The sequence below is a fragment of the Astatotilapia calliptera genome, chromosome 23, assembly GCF_900246225.1.
Source record: "Astatotilapia calliptera chromosome 23, fAstCal1.2, whole genome shotgun sequence".
Taxonomy (NCBI): Eukaryota; Metazoa; Chordata; class Actinopteri; order Cichliformes; family Cichlidae; genus Astatotilapia; species Astatotilapia calliptera.
Genome location: NC_039323.1, coordinates 9,849,095 through 9,871,419, shown reverse-complemented (window position 1 = coordinate 9,871,419; position 22,325 = coordinate 9,849,095). Strand labels below are relative to the sequence as shown.

Here is a 22,325-nt window from a genome sequence, read left to right as displayed (position 1 = left end):
GTAAACGTGGTCTTTAGAATGAATCAGTATGGCGGAGGAGGCAGAGGAGGAGGAGGTGGTGTGTTTGGAAGAGATGAAGGGACTCCTCCCATGATTCCCTGATCATATCAGTGTTCTGTTTTGACTCTTATGATGGTCCTCTCTCTCGCTCTCTCTCTCTCACGCTCTCTCTCTCTTTTTCTTCCTTCCTCCTGCGGCTCTGATTAAATCGTGTCAGAGCTGCAGGACGTTGGCGCTCTCGCCGTGTTCAGCATCCTCGGACTGAGTGCTGCAGTAATGAGCTCTGAGAATGAACATAAGAACAGGACGAGGACCTTAGCGGCTCCCGTGATGCAGATGGCTCCATTTAATGGCGATGCCTCAAATCCAACGAGCTTCAGACACCTCCTCTGAGGGTTTGAAGTGACGGCGGAGTTGTTCCACATGGCGCTACGCCCTCCTTCATGTCTGCCGGCTCTCTGGGGGGGCGTTGCTGCTGTTTTCTGCTCTGTTACCCGCCAAGCTGTTGCTGCAGTTGTAGATATAATAAATGCGGCTTCAGCCGGGCCCGGTGGACTGAGCCTAAGTTTGGATTACAGCTATGGCCCTATCAGGAGAGGAAGAGGAGGAGGAGAGATGGTGTCACACTGTCTGCCATTACAGCGTTACATTTTCTGTTTACACGTCAGTGTTTAAAACTTAATTCTGCTTTGTTCCAGCCTGCTGTTCCTCTCATTCGTGAGTCAGCTGAGACATGAGAACTTTGCAGTGTGTTGATGTATGCCGAGACTGTACATAAAGGTTGAATATCATCTTAGGTTTGTGATGTCCTGGCATGAAGTTGAACATTTCCATCATCACAATTTTGCCTTTTTGGGGTCAGATGAATACGGCCTGGATCGTTTGCTTTCTCTGGCCTCCTTTCTGACTGTAACAGGTCCTTCAGTTCCAAAGCAAACACTACGTTCTATTCAATCAGAGCTGAAACCAGCAACCAAGACAAGAAACTCCTTTGCAAACTTTTTAGTGACCTCAGTGATCGAATGAGCAGGCGACCCATTTCCTGACTTCTATCCAATCAGACATCATTTTACAATCAGTCATGCTGACAGCCAGAGGATACCTGCTGCGTAAGGCATAAACACACAAATTCTGCAGGTGTGGCAGAGCTGTGATCCGAATGTATCAAATTTCAGATCCGTGGAAGAAAATGGATGAATCAATATTTAAGATTTCACCACTAGGTGGCAGTGTTTTATGAGAAAGTCCTGGCTTAGCTGTCCCTGCAGTGCAGGGGTGATGAGGTTTGAACTTACTGTTTGTGAAGCTGAAGTTTGTTCTCACGGTTTTGTGTTTTTCTATTTTTGTGTAAATCTGTGTTTCCTTTTTTCTAAATGTATTGATCAAACTAAGATCCGGGGAGGGATAAAAAAACAAAACAAAACAAAACTGGGCTCTCCCACCTGGAGGGGGAAACCAGGTGGGGATTGCCCAGAGGTGTGAGGAAACCAGGAGCTGCACAGACTACGCTGAGGAAACATGAGTGAGTCATCAGTGAGGAGTGTTCACTACAGCAGCACAAAGTGACAGATGGATGACAACGTAGAGGAAACCGTTGCTGATGCTGCAGTGTGAGACTCGAAAGAGCACACAAGGAGACGCCTTCACAGTAAAACTGAAGCATCTGTCTGTTTTTATTTCTTTTTTACTTAAAAAAGATTAAAAAGATGAAACCTGCAGCTGCTGAGGAGGACCTCGGACTGTGGAGCTTTGTTTCCGGTTGTCCTCCTCTGTGGATTCTCCCGGGATCACAGATTTCTTTAGCCTGTTGTTGAGCCCTGACACTCAGCTATGTGAAGCATCACCGTCATGCTGCTGCAGTTTAAAGAGCTGCACTGCTCTGTCCAAGTTGTAGGTGAGCTGCAGCTACTCTGCAGCTGTTACAGCTCTGCTGCACCTCCACGACACACTCTGGAAATTCCAAACCAACAGACATAATGAGTTTAAGCCAGAGAGACTGGTGAATCTGATGGCACAGTCACAAAGCTTTGCATAGTTCCAGAGCAGATTCAGTCTGTCCTGCTCAAGTAAATCCATCTTTGTTGCTCAATGCTGAGTCAGAGGGGAGGCACATGGATTCAGGCTGTTTCCATTATCATGTCACTGTAATATCGCGTCACATGTGACACACTGCATGTTATTCCTCAGGCCAATCACAGCTGTACATCATCCTGCATGATGTAAGTAAGTAAAATGTATTTATATAGCACTTTTTAAGACAGGAATCTGTTACAAAGTGCTTTACAGGGAATATAAAAACAAATCAGACAAAACAACATATTACACAAGAACATTACCCAAATGCCTGTCTTAAAGATGTGTTTTCAGCTGTTTTTCAAAAGAAGTCACAGAGTCGGTGGTGCGTAGAGGGGGTGTAAACTGTTCCACAGTATTGGTGGTGGGATTTGGAAAGTGTGATCCCCGTTTGTTTTCAAACGGGTCTGTGGGATAGTCAGAAGACCACTATCAGTGGATCTAAGGATCTGTTTTGGAGAGTAAGGGTGAAGAAGCTTGATGATATAAGTTTGGGCCTCTCCTCGTAAAGACGTAAAAGAAAGAGTGAGGATTTTAAACTGATATCTGTGCCCAACCAGAAGCCAGTGCAAGGACTTTAACAAGGGAGTGATATGAGTGAATTCATGACTGTGGGTTAACAGCCTTGTTGCGGCATTTTGCACTGCTTGAATGTGATTTAAAGATGCCTTTGTCAGACATGTTGTCTGATTTTAAGCTTGATACTCTCTGGAGCAAGAACTAAACACTCAGTCTTGTCTGCGTTCAGCTGCAGAAAATTGTTTGCCATCCAACCATTAATTTACTTAAGACAGTCCATTAGGATGGATAATTTGTCTAATTCCCAAGGTTTAAACGAGATATACAATTGGATATCATCTGCATACAGATGGTAGGAAATCATTTTGAAACTGCTAATGATAAGGCCTAAAGGCAGAATATATAATGAAAATAACAAGGGGCTTAAAACCAATCCTTGTGGAACCCCCGCATGAAAATTCAGCTATATCTGACCAAAGGTTTCCTACTGAAACCAAAAGTGATCTAACTGCCAGAAATGATGTGATGCATTTTAGGACAGATCCAGATATCCCTACCATGTGATTTAAGTGGTGGATTAAGATCTGATGATCAAAGGTTGAGCTACGGTCCAGTAGAACAAGGACTGAGCAAACACCTCTGTCTGTGGCCATCAAAAGGTCATTTGTGACTTTAAAGAGAGCTGTCTCTGTGGAGTGTAACTTTCAAAAACCTGACTGAAAGTTATCGAGACTTTTTCTAATATTTTAGAAATGAAAGGAAGTTTTGAGATGCGTCTGTAGCTTGTCTGAAGTGTTGGATCCAGGTTAGGCTTTTTCAGCAGAGGTTGAATAACCCCCTGTTTAAAACACCTGGGGACAGAGCCGGACAGCAGGGAAAAGTTTATCAATGTGACCACAGAGGGCCCAATGGTGTCAAAAACAGAGAAGTAGGTAAGACATCAGCTGGACTCGTTGAGGGTTTCATTTGACTTAGTATTTCCGATGGATCTTTTAAAGAAACTGAGTGAAAAGACTCCATAATTATGGGATGTGGGAGATCACAGTTGAAGGGGCTATCTAAGGGAGTTATATTTCCTCTTAGGCCACTAATCTTATCTTGGAAAAATCTTAAAAAGGCATTGCAATCCATATCTGAGAAGACTGGTATACATGGAGTTGGAGGAGAAATGATGCTATTGACTGTATCGAAAGAACCTTAGGATTTCTTTTTCTTACTGCAAGTAGTTTAGAGAAATAAGTGGCTCTCACATCTTTCACTATGTTGTTAAAGGTGGATAATAGCTCTTTTAAGTGGAGCTTATGAACCTCAAGTTTTGTGGCTTTCCACAGGCGCTCAGTTTAACGGCAGATTTGCCTAAAGCTGCGGATAGCTTCTGTGATCCAGGGCGGGGATTTTACAGTGCTGCCTTTCTGATTTTGAGAGGATCCACTTTATCTAGAATTTTTAGACATTGCAAATTGAAGGATGCCACATGCATCATCAGTTTCAGGTAGATTATTATAAAACCCTCCATCCATCCATCCATCCATCCATTTCTTCGGCTTATCCGGGGCCGGGGTCGTGGGGGCAGCAGCCCAAGCAGAGAAGCCCAGACCTCCCTCTCCCCAGCCACCTCCTCCAGTTTATCCGGGGGAACACCAAGGCGTTCCCAGGCCAGCTGAGAGATATCTCTCCAGCATGCCCTGGGTCTGCCCCGGGGCCTCCTCCCAGTGGGACATGGCCGGAAAACCTTGCCCAGGAGGCGTCCTCGTCAGATGCTTGAACCACCTCAACTGGGTCCTTTCGATGTGGAGGAGCAGCAGCTTTACTCTGAGCCCCTACCGAATGGCTGAACTTCTCACCCTATCCTATCTCTAAGGGATTATATTTACACGATATTATAAAACAATTCCACAAATTCTTCTACCACAGAGTCAGTAATTAGACATGAATGCTTCACATGAACAAAGGGCAGAGTGTCACAGATAAAGGAGAGATCAAATACAGTACAGGTGTGGGCGTGTGTGTAGCAGTCTGTTCAAACTGAAGTGAAAAACTCGTTATTCTCTGTGTCTCTGCAGAAACGACGATGCAATAAACCAGATGGCCGTCCCTCCCTTCCCCTCTCCCCCTCCACCACCCTCTCTCAGCCCAGCCAGCCCTGAGGTAAACAAACACAAACACACACACACACACGGGATACAGCTTCTCTGTCCCCATACCTTTGGATATGTGCTCTCCAGTTTTGAGCAGTGACACTTGTCCTGGTATAAATATCAGGTGCTGCATTTAAAATCCTTTTGTTGAATGAAACAGTATTTTTGTCTGTTGTAATGTCACTGTGTCAGGCTGAGTGATTACAGACTCATTAATGTCGCCTTTTTGAGAAAAATATATATACACTGCTACCTTGTCAGTGCTTGGTCACTTTCATGACGTCTTCACGTCATCATCAAGCCGCAATACAGCTGACATTTTGTGGTGTAAACCTATATGATGCCAGCCAGATAGTGTGAAAAGAATAAAAAGGTTTGTCGTCAAAGTTGAAACAGACCAGAGGAAGCAGGTGAAGGTCACCGTGAGATCATTTAGCCAAACGTCCATGTAAGTGTGAGTAATGGCAGGATGGAGTTCTCTTTAATGACCGTGGTTTAATCCTCAAAATGTTCAGACTGCTGTGTGTAAAATGTTTTGATCTGATTTATTTGGTCGTCTTGATGAAAAAGTTCACCTGTGAGAATTTGCAGGAGGTGTAGGTAAAAGTTTTCAGGTAATGTTTCCTGTCCTTTGTGAAGATGTTAGTGTTTCACAGACGGATGAGCCTTCAGTGTTTGCACAAAGAAGAGAAACTATTCATATTTAAAGTTTAGGGTCGCGAAACAGTCGGTTATTGATTGTTTATGTGGAAGTCCATCAGCTGTGTGACCGCGCTCAGAACACAACAACGTTCAGCTTTGACCTCCACAGAGAAGAAAGTGGCGTCTGCTTGTTTGAGACGAGCACCGAAGTTCATTCTTTGTGTTTGTATGTCAGTGTATCTCGCCCACCCTGCTCAGTGGATCCACCCCCTCTGACGGGCCCTGCCCCCCCGACGGCTTGACGCTCCACCCGCTGTCGGATGCGCCGGTGAGTGTGAAGCTGAATCTGAAACGGAAACGTGGGAACGAGTTGTAAGTGTGAGCTGATCTGAGGTCTGCTTAACAGGACGAGCCAAGCGACGAAGCCGAGCAGAACAGCAGGAGCAGGAACAGCGTCCCCGAGAGTCTGAGAGAGGCCAACACTTTCAGAAAGGTACACAACCATCAGACTCCGCCCCCAGGGTGTAATTGTTCAGATTATTATGGTAATGTTCACCCTTGGGAACCTTAATACTGACATTCTCTGATCAAACAGACCAGACTTCATGTGAACTTTTCCAATTTTGGAACTGTTGTCTTCTGTTTACTCCTGACCATCGTCAACTTTTCCTGTGTATGAATCTCATCAACAATTATGAGTGACGGATGAGATAAGGTGTAAAACATACCCTTAGATCTGCAGGTCTCCAAAATCCAAGAAAGTGAAAACAGCCAGAAGAGTGATTTTATTGGGACATATTTCATATCTCCAAAAGTTGATTCTGTTCATCTGGACGTAACGTTTTCAGTGGGAGACTTCTTCAGTCTCAGCTGACTGCAGGTTTCCCAAATCTTATAAACAGTACATTTGCATAATAACTGAAACCAGCCCACTGGAGGAACAGTAGGCTGGGAGGTCAGTTCCTTCATCATGATTATGCAAATTCTCATGACCATTGAACAACAACCATGGCCGTGAGTACCATTCACAGAGAGTTGGGGAATGGCTGCAATCACAGCATTGTACGATGGCGAAAGATGTACCCTTAGGCCCCCTCCTCGATTCAGAGATGGTCTTTCCCTTTTCACGTAAATGGCCTCCTTGACTCCGCGCTCAAACCAGCGTTCCTCCCTGTCAAGGATGTGTACATCCTCATCATTGATCTGCCAAAAATTGTTCCACCCCAAGGATCCGGTCCCCCGAAACAAACAGAGTAACATAGTGTACGCAGTTAAGTGCCAGGAGGATTGCCAGGACATCAGGGAAACCAAACAAACTCTGGCAAAGCGGATGGCACAACACAGAAGCCAGGACTCTGCAATCTATTCACACCTACAGGCCAGTGGACACTCTTTCAATGATGAGGATGTACACATCCTGGACAGGTCACTTGGATGAGTGACGAAACGTTTCTCCCACTGAAAACGCTACGTCCAGATGAACAGAATCAACCTTTGGAGATTTACTTACCTGGATGATTGAGAATGCATCAAGACGACATATTTCATATTACAAACTTTGTCCTCAGGGTTTTGTTCCAGATGTCCCAGAAATGTGACTGAATGAGGACATGAATGTGTCTCCTTGACCCGCTGTGCTCTGTTTCCTCTGCAGAGGCTGAAAGCTACAGAGTCTCCAGAAAATGAGCTGCAGGCTACACTGGAGCAGCAGGTAACCTCACAGGAAGCGCCCATATCCTTTAAGTTAAAGATGAGATCATGTGGTTGCTGTTATTATGGACTTATTTCACTTCGCTCAGTTTGTTCTTATCAGTCACACAAAAGCCTCTATCAATACATCTGGTGTGTGTGTGTGTGTGTGTGTGTGTGTGTGTGTGTGTGTGTGTGTGTGTGTGTGTGTGTGTGTGTGTGTGTGTGTGTGTGTGTGTGTGTGTGTGTGTGTGTGTGTGTGTGTGTCCAGTCACACAGTAAACGGATGGCAGCTTCTCCTCCTCTGATCAGCCCCGATCAGCACAGAGGTACAAACACAGACATTTAACTGTGAAAAATCAGATCGACATGCAGACTTCATGTTTCTAAGAGTAAACTGATCCTCGTCCTCCTCAGACCCAACCTGCTGTGCTGTGGTTCCTGGTCAGGAGACACTGCTCGAGATCTGCAAAGGTCGATCTGGACTGGGACTCAGTATAGTGGGAGGAAGAGACACACAGCTGGTAACACACACACACACACACACACACACACCGTGTGTAACTTTACAGTCCAGTGCTATACCTGCTTTTGTAACCAGCTGTGAGCATCAGTGATGATCTAACAGCTGTTACTGTCCGTCCTTTTAAAGTTATTAAGGATCACAAATGCTGGAAACTCCTTAAAAAGTGTCAGATTTTTAATTATTGTTTTTGCCTTTATTTGATAGTAACAGTGTAGAGAGACAGGAAAGCAGGGAGAGAGAGGGAGGGGAAGACAGCAAAGGTCCGCGGGTCAGACTCCAACCCGGGCCCATGGCACGTGGTTGCCAGCTCATCCCACTGAGCTAAACTGGCACCAAACACGCTAGATGTTCCCGTGTGCAGCTAAATTGTTTCTCCGTTTAAATAAGGTTTTTACAGAAAATAACCGGCTGACTGACAGGCAATCAGGAAAGAGTGCTGGACACACCGTTCTGTGACAGAAAGCCTGACGTTCACACTTTACCTGTAGAATCTGTGTTTAGTATTTGGTGTGAGACAGACTTGAGTGAGAGTCTCACACTCTCCTCAGCATCGAGGACGGTGCTGAGAATGCTCAGCCTTTTTCGATAATCGATTTTCTGATTAAAATCGATTTCGGCTTGAATAAAGTCATATCGATTCATTAAATCCCAAATCAATTTTTAAATATAAATGTATTTTGCCAGAAATGCCAGAATCTAAGGTTAAACCTCACAAAATTATTTCAACAACCACCAAACAGCTAAAGCAGTAAATGAGAGCAGGATTCCACAAAAAGACGTAAACACAAAGTGCGGACCCGATGCATCATAATCAGTGAAATGTCGTCTTTCTCACCCGATGGCACGTACCCAGACGTGTACGTACAGGTGGAGCTGAAAGCCGACAGCTCACAGATTCTGAAGCTGCAGGTTTAGTCACTCTCCAATGAAAGTTGACTGAACCAGCAGCAAAAGAAGATCCAAACTACGCTTCACATTTCGCTTCACATAAACATCGACATGAATTCCCTCTTAGTTTTGCTATTTTGCTTCCACCACGATAAAATCACACTTCCTGCACAGCTCTTTCTCTCTCTGTCAGTGTACTTCAAGAACAGTTTCCCATCTCAAATCTCTGTTTTCTGAATTATTTGCTTGGTTAACCCTAGAACACTATCGCTGGGCGATTTTCACCCGAGCAAATACATTTACATTTTGGAGCATTATTTTAGGGTCACCCCATGACACTTTTTTTCATTTTGTTAGACATGGCACAGTTGAAAGTAAAAGCAGACCACTCTGATTTGTCATGTGTTGTCATATTTTGATATATTTTGATGACAAGTACGTTTTGTTGGTCATATTATATCACGTAAAAATCACCCGGTATTAGTGATTGTGTTTATTTATAATTTATTTATAGCAATAGTGTTCTAGGGTTAATACCCACCAGTCATAAATGATCAGAATTATAACATTTCTATAAATGACAAACTGGAGGACTATGATCAAATCTGGAGGTCACTCACTGAGTATCTGGAAACTATGGACAAACAAGAAACTACTATGTGGGCTTTACCCTAGGTTATAACAAAGTGATAGCACTCTGGGATCAGGGAAGGGTGTGGGGAGGGAGTTTTTTTTTTTGTTGTTGTTGTTGTTTGGCTTTTTCTACCGTCTTGGTTGTCTGTTTCATTTTTTGTTGTTGTTGTTTTCCCCCTTTCTTGGTGATAAAAATATAAAAATTAAGCAATGAGAGCCCATGGGGCATTTTTGTAATCGTTACTTGTGCTTCACTGTAAAAATATTTGAAGAGAGAGAGAGAGAGATTATAATATTTCTAAATGTCGGAGTCAAAATTGAATCGAATTGGATCAGGACCTTGTGAATTGGAATCAAATCAATTCTAGAAATCAGTGACGATACCCATCCTTACTGTTTAACATGAAGCCAGGACAGCGTTCCACTCTGATGATGAAGATCAGTCTTCTTCATCTTCAGTTCATGAACAGACTCTAGCCAGGCCTCACCCTCTCTTCTTGTTTCTCCACTAGGATGCCATCATGATCCACGAGGTGTACGAAGAAGGAGCTGCAGCCAGAGATGGGCGTCTGTGGGCCGGAGACCAGATACTGGAGGTATTCACAGACACAGCACCACCCACGGGAGGAGGCGCCCATCTACCTGTCATTACATCATTAACAGGATGTATACGAGCCATAACGTTAGCTGGCGAATGTAGTTACTGCTCACAGTAGGAGGTCCGACCTTCTGCAGAGTCGTCAAAAACTCAGTTGGATCAAAAAGATATTTAGATTTGAAAGTTGAATCTAATGTTGTCTGCTCAGAAACTAACCTGCTTCAGCTCCCCCTGCTCAAACACAGCTCATACATCCACCGTCTGTGTGTGTGTGTGTGTGTGTGTGTGTGTGTGTGTGTGTGTGTGTGTGTAGGTGAATGAAGTGGATCTCCGCGGGGCGTCCCACGAGGAGGCGATCGCCGCCCTGCGTCAGACACCGGCTAAGGTCCGTCTGACAGTCCTGAGGGACGAGGCTCAGTACAGAGATGAGGAGAACCTGGACGTCTTTAAGGTGGAGCTGCAGAAGAAGAGCGGCAGAGGGCTGGGGCTCAGCATCGTCGGGAAGAGGTCCGCATTAAAAAAAAAAAAAAAAAAACCTGTCAGGAAAATTAAGGAAGTCATGAGATCTGATTTTAGGAGGATTACGTCTCATTTTTGATTATAACGACAGGAAAACATCAGAGTTAAATCTGTTTCTGCTTAAAGTTTGTCTTGGAACGTTTTTTTGATTACAGATGAGAAAATGTCGTCTGTCTGTCTGTCTGTCTGTCTGTCTGTCCGTCCCAGGAGTGGCAGCGGTGTGTTTATCTCAGAGGTGGTCAGAGGGGGCGCCGCTGAGCTGGACGGCCGGCTGATGCAGGGAGATCAGATTCTGTCAGTGAATGGTGATGACGCGAGACATGCTTCCCAGGAAGCTGTGGCTGCCATCCTGAAGGTGCTGAACAGTACTGTGAGCGTTTACTGCAGTAACACTGATCTGTAGAAGTACTGATACTACATTTAATCAGAAGCACATGCTGAGGCGGAGCTTTTTATTTCACGCACTAACAGATCATTTTCATTGGTCGGTCACTAGAAGTGAGAGATTTCTGTGTTTCACTGACAGACCTAAAAAAAATCAGTTTACTGGATTCAGATTGTTCCACAAACACTAAAGAGGCGGTGCATGAACGTGTTTCTTCACGTAGAAAAAGTAAAATTTCGAGGACACAAAGAGTGCACGAGGAATTCAGGGAACATGTTCCAGCACTTTCTCTTCCAACACTGCTGCTCGGTCTTTACCACGCTACCTGAATCCAACTCTGAAAGCAGACTTTTTATTGTGTGCTTCTGCCGCTGAAATCATTTCAGAGTTAACACAGAGCTGCAGGAATGCGTTAGCATCCCTCACTTCCTGTTTCCCCGCATGGATGTGGATGTTTCACTTATTTGCAGCCCTGTAACACAACAGTAAATTCCTTCCACTGTTAAAGCTTTCCACGACTTCGCTCAAAGTCAGCGTCACACTTTTTTTGAGATGATCTCAAATTGATGCAAACTTCAGCGCTAGTTTACCATAAAAGTCTTTACTGCAGCTCTGAGGTGGTCTGGTTTAACGTGTGTGTGTGTTTGTGTGTGTGTGTCCATCCTGCAGTGTGCTCGGGGTCCTGTCCTGTTGGAGCTCGGCCGACTCAAAGCTGCCTCCTGGATCACATCCAGACGTAACTCACATGGGAGCCAGGTGTGAGAGAGTTCAGATTTATGATGGTCCCTAACACTGTAAGATAAGCAATACTACAAGCCCAAAGATACAAAATCCCAACAATCAGATCGCCATGAGCAAGATCTTGGTGGTAGTGGGAAGGAAAAACTCCCTTTTAACAGGAAGAAACCTCCAGCAGAACCAGGCTCGGGGAGGGGCGACCGTCAGTAGGGAAAGAGGAGAGAAGAAGAGCACAGAGAGACGGGTTCATTAAATCAGAGTTTAGCCCTTTCTGTTTTTTTTGTTTGTGCTTATGTTAGTCAGGACACCTGAGCAGGGATTCAAACCAGCAGGCTTGGATGGCTCACCAGCTTTTCCTTCTGCTCCTCTCACCCACAATGACCCACCCCGGGTCTGAGTTCATTCTGGAACAGAGCGCCAGGATTGTCCTGATCTCAGCTTTAACAAAATAAACCTGCTTCCTGTGTAAACTGTAAAGCGATGATGGACATGCCTCCTCACCTGGGAGCACCTGAACTAGATTTTCTTTCTCTGACATGGCGAGCAGCGTGAGCTGATATGACACTTCCTGTTTCAGATGAGTCACGCCAGCACAAACAGCTCAGGCGTTCCAGCTCCGTCCCTCACACAGTCACCTGAGCCATCTGACCCCCCAACTTCAAGCCTGCCCCTCAATAACAACGCCGAGCCCACTGGTGAAATCACTTCCTCCACCTCAGGTAGACACATGTGATTGGTCAGAGTGATGCAAATGTGTTGATTACAGAGAGAGCACTGATCGCGTTTTCTCTGCTGTGTGTGCAGGGCTCGACGAAGGCATCCGAACAGTGGAGATCACCAGGGTAATGACCTCACATGCACATACAAACACACTGTAGGTCACCTGACCTCTGATCCCTGGATTGCTGTAAAATAAAAACTCACATGAATAGTGCAGACCAGATGTCACTGTCACCGCACAGTGAGAAGGTCTGCGTCCACCTTTTATTTTATATTTTTATTTCCATCAAACCACAAGAAAAAACAAAAACAGTGAGTCCTGGATAAGAAAGACCCGTAGCTGTGATTTCATGGTTAAAGCTAGATGTCATTCTGCTCTCCTTTTATTCTTCCACCCGTGTATCTCAGGGTCTCGGCGACTCCCTTGGGGTGAGTGTAGCAGGAGGGAAGGGCAGTCCTCTGGGTGACATCCCCATCTTCATCGCCATGATTCAGGCCAGCGGAGTTGCTGCTAAAACCCACCAGCTCAAGGTGACTGAGACCACGCCTTTTCCACCTGAAAGCTGCACCCACCAACCATGTGAAAAAAACAGGCTGAAACCAAACTTTAGTCTCACTGTAGCTGTGTGGGTGTGCAGGCGGGGAGCAGACTTCGTCACAGGGCCACGATGCCCCCCTAAAGCAAAAGTTGGATCAGTTCTAAGTATAAAGGCTTGGTTTAAGGGTAGGAGGAGGCTGGAGAGATGAGGCCGTCTCCAGGAAGTGATGGAAACGTGTCTCTCTGTGTTTTCAGGTGGGAGACAGGATCGTCAGTGTTAACGGGCAGTCTGTGGACGGCCTGTCTCACAGCGAGGTTGTGGCCATGCTGAAGAACAGCTACGGAAACATCAGCCTGCAGGTAACATGCCTGGCACACCTGTACACGGGGAGGACTGTGAGAATGCAGGTGGTGAGCAATACTCCAGCATGTGACCCACTATTACAGCAGATTTACTGGAAAACTGAGGCGGGCAACAGGGTCAGGCCAAGTAATGTCTGCAACTGTTTGGGGGGGGGGTGCACTGGAGTCTGGACTACACACACTGTGCATTCTTCCTCTGATTGGAGGAGAAAGTAAAACAATAAAAAGAAGAACCACTGTGGAACGCCTTTTGGTTCAAAAACACTTGTGAGCACTTGTGACCCACAGTGAGCTTGTTAATGCCCCCTGAAGCCAGAGGGTGGAAGTTCATCCACTGCCTGATCTTTGCCCGACAAACCTAAGACGCAGCAATGAGCTGATAACACACAGAGAGATTTTACTCTCCGTGTGTTATCAGAAGTTTGTTTTATTTGTGAGCATCACAGGAAGAACATGGAAGCCCGGGTGAGACGTTCTGGATCACTCGATGGGAAAGTCTCTCTACAACACCAGAGCCTCCGGAGCTCATGATTAGCTTCTCGACAGCATCATCATTAATCAGTGTGTGTGCACCCAAATGACATGAAGTAAATACTGCCTGCGTTCCCCAGTGTTTGTGCTGCTTTGGGATTTGTTCATAAAACGCCCTTTTACTGTCACGTTCGTCACTCGGGGGATAAAAATGTTCAGTAAAGAGAGAGGTCTGTCACGTGTTTACATTCAGAGCACACATGAACTATTCTGATTTCTCTTTGGGTGTGTGTGTGTGTGTGTTTGTGTGTGTGCGCTTCTCAGGTGGTGGCGGACACCAACATCAGCGCCATCGTCTCACAGGTGGAAAGTCTGACCAGCAGCTCCATTCCCTCGGACAACACTGACACACACACAGCAGAGCCTGAGTGAGTACACACACACACACTCAGGAGTAATGACAGGAAGTACTGATCTGACCCAGAGTCTCTCCTCCCCCTCCTCGTCAGCGGTCCACGGCCTCGCAGCATCAGCCTAGAAAAAGGTTCAGAGGGGCTCGGCTTCAGCATCGTCGGTGGCTTCGGCAGTCCGCACGGAGACCTGCCGATCTACGTGAAGACAGTCTTCAGCAAGGTCAGGACCCGTCTCTGTCTGATGATGTCACGTGCTGCGAGGCACTGGGAATGTAAACGTGCTGCGTGTCGGCTGATTTCAGGGCGCGGCAGCGGCGGACGGGCGTCTGAAACGAGGCGATCAGATCCTGGCGGTGAACGGAGAGAGTCTGCAGGGAGCGACGCACGAACAGGCCGTTGCCATCCTGAAAAAACAGAGAGGAACGGTCACGCTGGATGTCCTGTCATAACACACGTCTGCTCACACACCTGCACACACACACGGAGCTCCTGCTGCGACGCACACGCTCAGACTCCTGGACAACAACTCTGATAGTCACTCTGAACCCCAACACGCAAAAAATTGACAAAAGAAACGGTGTCAGACACACACACACGCGCGCGCACACTTCCTGTGCACGGGTTGGTGGGTTTTGGCCTTCTTTACATGTTAAACAGAGCTTCTCAACCTCTGGGTCAGGGCGCCACATTGGGTCTCAGCTGATGTGTTCGTGCTTGCTGTTTGGATCTAAAGTAAACTTCCCGCGCTGTAGTTTTCACGCTGTAATATTTAATCCTTAAACAGGCATGCCCACGCTTTCTAAAATACCACAAATCAAAGAGCTCCTAAACAGATAATAAAGTGTAGTTACCTTGCTCTTGTCCACCCTCTTGGACTGCAGTTGGTGGTCCTTCCAGATGCGCCTTCGGGAGCAGTAACTCATCTTTGAAGCGCTGCTGGTGAGTTATTTTGCATCTGCAGAATCAGCGGTCACAAACCTGCTCACAGAATAATGGCTGTGAGCAGCGTAGCAGCTCGATCCAAAATACCGCCAGATCAATGTTCTGCCCCCCCCTTTCATCTTTACTACAATAACGAGCAGGTCGGTCTGACACCACCCAGCTCAAGCTGTCCTCGACTGTGCAGCAACACGAGTGGCTCATTTGTTTCTCACTGGGTGCTGATTGACTGATTTTGCAGTTAAAGCATTTTTCCAGAACCGGGACGACCATCACCAAGGATGTGTAAGTGGAGTCTGCCCAAGGGTAGCTGAACCTGGTCAGCCTGCCTAGTTCGAGAGAATGAGAACGAGAAGGAATTAATTGATTGCTAATAAACTGATCTCGCACCACGTTGTTCTCAGGTAGAGATAAAAACGAGTCAGCTGATATCCTGTAGCATCAATTCTGTCCTGTAATCGTGGAACCGACCCAACCCAACTACAAAATCTGATGTCATAACCCAGAACCAGGTTGAGAAGCTCTGCTGTTATTTATCCTTTGATCGACACAACGCTCCGTACTGACGGAGGCATGGCCAAATCAGCCTGCACTAACTGATACTAACTGAGACACGGACTGATGGGAAACCTTTCACGAATGGAACCAGAGGAACAAAAAGGGAAAGATGTGGCTGATGTTAGCCTAGCATCTCTTCTGTGGTCCACTGTTAGCCGTGTAGTAGCCGTTATTGTAAAAGTGAAGACCGATGTGGAGCGTAACGCCGCTGACTGTCAGCTTCCCTTTTTTCTTTTTTCTTTTTTTTTTTCTGCCATCACAACCAGCCAAACATGAAAGAAACAGCTGCTAGCCTTTAGTTTCATCCTCATATTGGCTCTATACCTGTGATTTTCCACTCCAAACCTTTTTTTTCATTTTTAAGAACTTTCATTTGGGTCTAAAAGCACCTTTTCACCGCAGGAACTCAAACAATGCACAATCTGGAGCAAACATTTACAAGAGCAGGCTCCAGTGGTCCTTTCAGACTTTAACCAATCAGCATGCAAGGAAGCCGAGCCAGAAAGCACAATGTTTCCCTAAACCTAATCAAACTGTAGCTGGACATATATTTTAAAATAACTAACTGTAAACACCAAGTCTGAAAATAATTCCACTTCCTGTTTGATGGTTTCATCCACGACAACCTGCAACTCATGTTGCTATGTTTGGACTGCAACATAAACAACACATAGTTATGTGACTGGCCAGTTCAAATATTTGAGCTTCATTAATAAGATCTTTAAAGAACTTCACTTTTAGTTTTATAGCTTAAAGGTGTGCAACAGACAGATGGGAAACTCTAAGGGGGTGGGGGTGTCTCCTGGCAGTTAGACCCTGGTTCCTGCTGTGGAAAAGGTTCGTGTTTAGATCTGAAAATTACAGTCATCGTTGGGTTTTAATTACTGTTTTGTTATTTTGTCAAGTATTGAGCAAGAAAAGTGGCCAAAAACCTCCTTATGAAAAAATATAAACCTGTAAGAGCTGAAATCTGTAAACTTGTTTCCACATAAATCGTAGAAGATGGGAAGAGACTAATAACACAAAGTTTGTCTAGAAATGAGGAAACTGTTTCTTGCCAACATCGCCATCTAATAGAAAATGTTGTGTCCTAAAAACCTGCAAACTGTTCACTCAAAATCTGGAAAATGAAAACAGTGGGCGTGAAGCTCATTTAAAATATCCCTTCATAACAGAGGTATATTTATTTTTGATTCCTTTTTATTTATTAGAGTGCTTCCACTGTATTTCTGTTGTTTAGCCAAACATGTTAAACGGTGCCATCATTTGATACCATCATATATCCTCTGTTTCCACGTACGCTAACTGCTGAACAGAGCACACACAAGCATACCGATGTGAAACTCCCGCTATCTTCCACTGAGTTCATGCAACACTTTATAGAACATGTAAACATGTCTGTCTCCATGGAGACTCTCAGGACTTGGTGGGTATGGAGACTCCTGTCGCCCCTGGCAACAGATACAGTGTCTTCCACATTGTAGTTGAAGGAGACGTGAATAAAAGCATCGGGCCGACATTCAGTGAAATCCTTGCGTTCTCCGTCATGTTCTTTTCTTTGCTGCGGTCAGTCATAGCCGCAATCTGCTACTGATCTCTGCAGTCATGAGGAGGTGTCAACTAGCGACCACAAGCAACCTCCTGCAACCGGTGGTTACCGTGGCGTTCCTGACCGGTCTTTAGGCCTTGCGTTCTGAACCCTCTCACCTCTGAGTATAAGCAAAGAATATCGGCTGTTTTCACTCAGGTGTGCATAAAAGTCCACACTGAGCAGCTTTTTTTTCTGGTTTCTTCTCCATGAGGAGTCTGTCCTGTGTTACCAGCTCTGTAAAACAGCAGAAGCTAACTTGAGAAAGTGTGGAAACTGGACAAGAGCTTTCCCCAGAGCTGCCACAGGCCTTCAAATTCAGGTCTGCTGGTGGCAGATAACTGCAGCTATCTGCAAGTTGCAAATCTGCAAGTTGCAAATTGCAACCAATAAACTTCTAATATTAATTCTCATCCAGAATCCAGATCTTCTCATTCAACAAATATGAGTAGAGCTCTCAGTTTAATCCCTTTCATTAAATACCCAGTATTTATGAGCAGCTGTCCTGAAGTGCTAAGAAACTCAGTTTGTTTTAGACTGAGAACACGACGATCCAACTGAATGTCAGCATTTTGCTTTGAATGGTTTCCTACTGTGCAGGTAGCTGTTTGTGGCTGCGCATCTTCGTCTGACTCAAGTGTTTAGCAGCAGCTGAGCACCGGCCTCAGCAGCATCCTGTACTTTATACATATCAATCAAATGCAAAATACTTTATGTTCAACTTTTACTTTGTCATAATTATTGTCTTAATTTTTTGGTACTTCATATGCAAATGCCAGAGTAGATGAAATCTAATTTATTTTTGATCTTGTTGAGAATTAACAATGTATTTTTGTTGCTGTTGTGTTGTTATGAGCACTAATATGTCCGAATATCAGAAATCAGAGTGGAAACCTGCAGCTTTGGTCTGCTAGCGCTTCCTTGTTATTCTGCATCATTTCTTAATCATGTTCTCAGAAGTTGTTGAGAAAATTTGTTTGATTTCAAATAAATAACAGATAATAGATCCAAACTGACTTTGAAGGACTGTTTTACTGTATGATTCTCAGTTCAAAATGATCTGTAGCCAATCAGAAGAAAGCGTTGTTTTTTATTTTTTACTGCTGGCAGGTCAGCAGTCGAGATTTATTTCATGAAGCTGAAATATTGGTAATGACTCAGAGAACAACCAGAAGTTTGAAACCGAATGAGGTTTGTACTAGTATGTACAATATACTTGTTTTTCATTAGCTGTTCACTAGCCATTCAAATCAAATCACTTTTATTGTCACATCACATGTGCAGGTACATTGGTACAGCACATGTGAGTGAAATTCTTGTGTGCGAGCTTCACAAGCAACAGAGTTGTGCAAAATACAATAATGTAAACAAGCAAAATACAAGAATGGCTACATCTGAAAAAATAAATATATGTACAATATATAATAGTATATGCATTTCTGGACGTGTATACTAAATATTTTTCTACGTGTGTGTGTGTGTGTGTACACATATTTTACAAATTAAATAGAGTAAACAATAAATAAAATATATAAAAATATACAGAGTTGAGACATGTGCAAAACAGTGGCATTACTGTACAGTATGGAGTGCATAATGTTAAAGTTCCAGTAGTGAAGCTGAGGTGTCTATGACGTGTTCAGCAGTCTGATGGCCTGGTGGAAGAAGCTGTCTCTCAGTCTGCTGGTACGGGACCGGATGCTGCAGAACCTCCTTCCTGATGGAAGTAGTCTGAACAGTTTATGGCTGGGGTGACTGGAGTCCTTGATGATCCTCCCCGCTTTCCTCAGGCACCGCTTCCTGTAGATGTCTTGGAGGGAGGGAAGCTCACCTCCAATTATCCGTTCAGAGCACCGCACTACTCGCTGGAGTAGTGAGTTACTGAGTCTACTCAGTACAATTCATTTTATCTCAGGCTAGTTTTTTCAGGCTGGTTTTGCTCATTTCAGTTTACCTTTTGGTTTTTGAATTGTTTCGTTTTCAAAGCCACTTTCAGTAACTGGGGATCAGGTGCCTGGTCCACATTGGACCTGGCCAGGCCCAAATGTGGTGGCACATGGCAGTTGGGCCATAGTCCCATCACTTAAGGACTGACCACCAGTCTGTTACCAGTGAGGTAACAGTCTGCTGTGGTGAAGAGAGAGCTGAGCTGGGAAGCATCAATTTACCAGTCAATCGATCTTCATAATCTTATCTATGGTCATGAGTTCAAAGTAGTGACAAAATTAAATTAGATCACAGAAATTACCAGCAGAAATATGGAAGTATTTGTTTGAACACAACACAATACACAACATTTTTACAGGAATCCTCAGTGTCATTAAAGAAAACACCACACCCTCAGCATCAGGCTGTACAAATCTTTATTTCTGCTGTGACGTTTTAATATGGTGACTGACTCACTGCTGCCTCTGCTGGACATTAGAGGAACTGCATGTGACTTTTATTAATTTCATTCAACCCCCCACCGCCCAAAGCCGGATTCTGCTGTTGTTAGTCTCTTCAGTGTTTACTGTCATGTTGAATGATTAATCAGAGACCCGACACAGCAGTTTGTTAGAAAACATAACTTATTAATGAGCACAGAGTCAGCACAGTCGATGAACCTTTAACAAACACAGCAGCTGATGCGTTACTCTGAGTACAGATCATTGATATTAATTCCACACATTCAATTATTCACAATCAGGAGGAAAAATAAAGCCAATCATACAGTAAGTGTAAATAAATTCCTTCGCCCTGGTGAACTCCTCACACCTTAAAACAGACACGCGCACAACAAAACAAATAATTACACTTTGCACGAAAAAAGAATTTTGTGTCTCTGCAGACTCCATGTTGAGACAGCCAATAGACTCTCTGCAGGGCAGTCACATGGAGGTTGTCTTGCCATTGATGTCGGCTGCCAGGTTGTTGAAGGCGTTTGGTGCATCTTTGCTCCTGATGGACAAACGACAGATTCAGTGAAGAGTGCATCTAAAGCTTCTCAGAGTTTATTAGCAGTAGCTGTGAATGTGGTTGGACTCCAGCATTAGGATACCTGAGCTGGGAACTATTGTTTTTACTCAGTTACTCATATTTGATAGTAATGTACCTCAATTTGGAAGAACGATTTGTGCCTTCACCATGCGACTTTTTATTTTCATCTTTCTGACCACGGCACGGAGTGAGGACTTGGCAGGCTGTGGTATAAAGCACTGTGAAGGAATCACAGGAGCTGGAGGTGTGCTGGAGGCGAGTGAGGGTGAGTGAGGGTGAGTGGAGGTGTGCTGGAGGTGTGTTTCTGGTTTTTGTGTTGAAGTTAACCACAGAGGGCGCTGATGGTGACTCTGACGCTCTGTGACTGTGTGGCTGTGTTTGAGCACTGAGTGTGTTTAAGGGAAGAAGCTTCGGCCCTCAGGTTGTTTTGATGGAGGTTTTTGTGTTTCTACCTGAAGGCGTCCAGATTAGTCTCGTAGGTGTTTTCGTTCCCTGACTCGGTGCTCTTCCTCCTGGTGCAGAACAAAAACGAGAAGTAGAATAAACGGTCGTGTTCACAATCAGAGTTTTATGTCTCAAGGATCTTTGGTGTTACAGAAGCGTCTTCAGCGTTTCCTGTCTTGTTCCTACCTGATGGAGCTGAGGCGCATATCATACAGGTTGCTGCTGATAATGTCACGTTCTCTCACATCTTCAATGCTTGTCCTGCTGCGCAGACACAGAAAAATCACAGAATGTAACGTTTCTGCACTGAAACATTCAAACGGTCCTTCGGCGGTATTTGGCCAACTGACCTGCTGGGGTTTTCACACCACGCCTTCTTCGCCAGGATGACGACAAAGGCGAGGAACAGGAAGCCGCAGACGGCAATGATGCCGGTCAGCCACTGAGGCAGTGCCCGCTCGTTGGTGTTAGTGGGCTCTGCAAAGCAAACACACAGAGGGGTCAAAGGTCAGAGAAAAGATGAAGCTCTGATGGTTTTGAACTTTTCCAGCACAGAAAATATCGTGTCGACTTCCAGGCGCGAGCTAAACCTTCGCCTACAATCCTCACTTTTTCAAACTGGTTCCGCTTCACTGTCATTAGAGTGAATTAAAAGCACTTTTTTTAATCCACGAAACGTTGTTATTTAAGCCAGACTTTTAGTAGATTTGTCAGAAGTGTAAATAAACCTGTCATTTCTTCCACAGGCACAGATCTCAGTCCAACAGAGCACCTTTGGGATTTGGTGAAACGGGAGATTCTTACCATGGATGCAGCAGCTGTGCAACAATGTCATGATGATGTCACATCAACATGTACCAAAGTCTCTGAGGATTGCTTCCAGCAGCTTGTTGAATCTACTAATGAGGCGTACCTAATAAAGTGTCCGATGAGCTTGTATACTCTGGGTACGTGAAGTGATTATTTAATGGTGTGATTGGTGAAGCTGTCAGATAATTAACACTGTTAAGCTTTTATAGCTTGACCCTTACACAGTCATTAACAGCTGATATGTCCTTGTTTGTTTCCTAGTTTGTGTCCTTGGTTGTTTCCTTGTTTGTTATCAGTTTTTAAACATGATATTAGCAGAACATTCAAAAATCGCCTTTGTGTTGGATGATATTGCGATCGGGGTAGATTGGAGATTAATTTAAAGCTTTGAATGAAGCACAGCGACAAACACACACACGATATTAATAAAACATCAGACCTTTGAGTTTATGGTGTGAGAATTCATTTTATAACCATAAAAGCTGCATCCTTATCTTTCTTTATCTTCATCAACATTTCCTTTTAAACTCACTAAAATTAAGCTGATAATAGCTAAATAGACGTGCAGGTTCACAACAAACCAGCGTTTCTGTTCAACATGCGACCAATCAGGAAAGCTTCTAATGTGAATCACTGATGAACTGAGTGTTTCAGGGAAAACGAAACATTCCCAACAGCAAATGGGAATTCTTCAGTTTTCTGACAACACATTTTTAGAGAAGGTTCGTACCTGTCTGAGCAGTGACCGTTCCGACGGCGAGCAGTAAACAGGAAGTCAGTGCGTAGAGCGTCCCCATGGCTGAGTCTGTGAGGAAAACCGGAGCTGCTGCAGTCGAGTTAAAGACAGAGTGAGGACAAGGATCTGGGAGCAGCAGCTCCCTGCAGGCCTGTCAATGTTTAACCCTCAACACAGACAAGCTTTTATGAAGACAGCCCATCACCTGTCTTCAACGTCATGCTGGAACAATCCACGGCCTTCATTCATAGGTGATTAATAAACAGGAACCAGCAGTTTAACTTTGACCCGAGGGAGCGTAGTGTCTCATTCACAGCCACGCGTTCATATTTCAGCCTCTAAAACAGTAACACATTGACTGCTTACTCCAAACAGCACGCTCATAATAACATTATTACAAGTTCATGAAGCAAAAATC

General features: G+C 44.7%; 2 protein-coding genes across 13 annotated transcripts in view; one reads left to right on the top strand and one right to left on the bottom strand.

Annotated features, from left to right (window-relative positions):
• The window catches only part of patj (PATJ crumbs cell polarity complex component), an 87,961-nt gene extending 70,007 nt beyond the window's left edge, over positions 1-17,954 (top strand). For 10 of the 11 annotated variants that reach the window (XM_026159716.1, XM_026159715.1, XM_026159721.1 and 7 more), the window contains 17 exons: positions 4,656-4,740; positions 5,608-5,700; positions 5,779-5,865; positions 7,027-7,083; positions 7,333-7,390; positions 7,479-7,585; positions 9,621-9,704; positions 10,020-10,213; positions 10,433-10,595; positions 11,280-11,366; positions 11,926-12,067; positions 12,153-12,190; positions 12,477-12,599; positions 12,862-12,966; positions 13,765-13,868; positions 13,950-14,073; positions 14,156-17,954. In XM_026159716.1, coding sequence (XP_026015501.1) covers positions 4,656-4,740; positions 5,608-5,700; positions 5,779-5,865; positions 7,027-7,083; positions 7,333-7,390; positions 7,479-7,585; positions 9,621-9,704; positions 10,020-10,213; positions 10,433-10,595; positions 11,280-11,366; positions 11,926-12,067; positions 12,153-12,190; positions 12,477-12,599; positions 12,862-12,966; positions 13,765-13,868; positions 13,950-14,073; positions 14,156-14,302 — 1,798 coding nt within the window. In that variant the 3' untranslated portion in view covers positions 14,303-17,954. The remainder of the gene's footprint in view (positions 1-4,655; positions 4,741-5,607; positions 5,701-5,778; positions 5,866-7,026; positions 7,084-7,332; positions 7,391-7,478; positions 7,586-9,620; positions 9,705-10,019; positions 10,214-10,432; positions 10,596-11,279; positions 11,367-11,925; positions 12,068-12,152; positions 12,191-12,476; positions 12,600-12,861; positions 12,967-13,764; positions 13,869-13,949; positions 14,074-14,155) is intronic. The other variant, XM_026159714.1, reaches the window with a different exon arrangement.
• A 1,369-nt stretch (positions 17,955-19,323) lies between these two features.
• On the bottom strand, positions 19,324-22,117 carry pdzk1ip1 (PDZK1 interacting protein 1). Of its 2 annotated transcripts, none has more exons than XM_026159726.1 (5): positions 21,902-22,117; positions 20,712-20,838; positions 20,548-20,625; positions 20,370-20,429; positions 19,324-19,878 (listed from the first exon to the last, which is right to left on the bottom strand). In XM_026159726.1, exons 1-5 carry the CDS (start codon positions 21,966-21,968, stop codon positions 19,809-19,811), a joined length of 402 nt encoding a protein of 133 aa, XP_026015511.1. In that variant the 5' UTR covers positions 21,969-22,117; the 3' UTR covers positions 19,324-19,808. The 2 variants fall into 2 exon arrangements, with proteins under 2 accessions (XP_026015511.1, XP_026015512.1); XM_026159727.1 differs by having other exon boundaries at positions 20,548-20,622.
• Positions 22,118-22,325: the final 208 nt, after the last annotated feature.

Excerpts from the sequence above, each read along its gene's own strand:
- pdzk1ip1 (XM_026159726.1), bottom strand. The coding sequence starts at position 21,968 with ATGGGGACGCTCTACGCACTGACTTCCTGTTTACTGCTCGCCGTCGGA. Across the intron at positions 20,626-20,711 it reads TGGTGTGAAAACCCCAGCAG|CAGGACAAGCATTGAAGATG; the intron begins GTCAGTTGGCCA and ends GTGTCTGCGCAG. Across the intron at positions 19,879-20,369 it reads ACTAATCTGGACGCCTTCAG|GAGCAAAGATGCACCAAACG; the intron begins GTAGAAACACAA and ends TTTGTCCATCAG.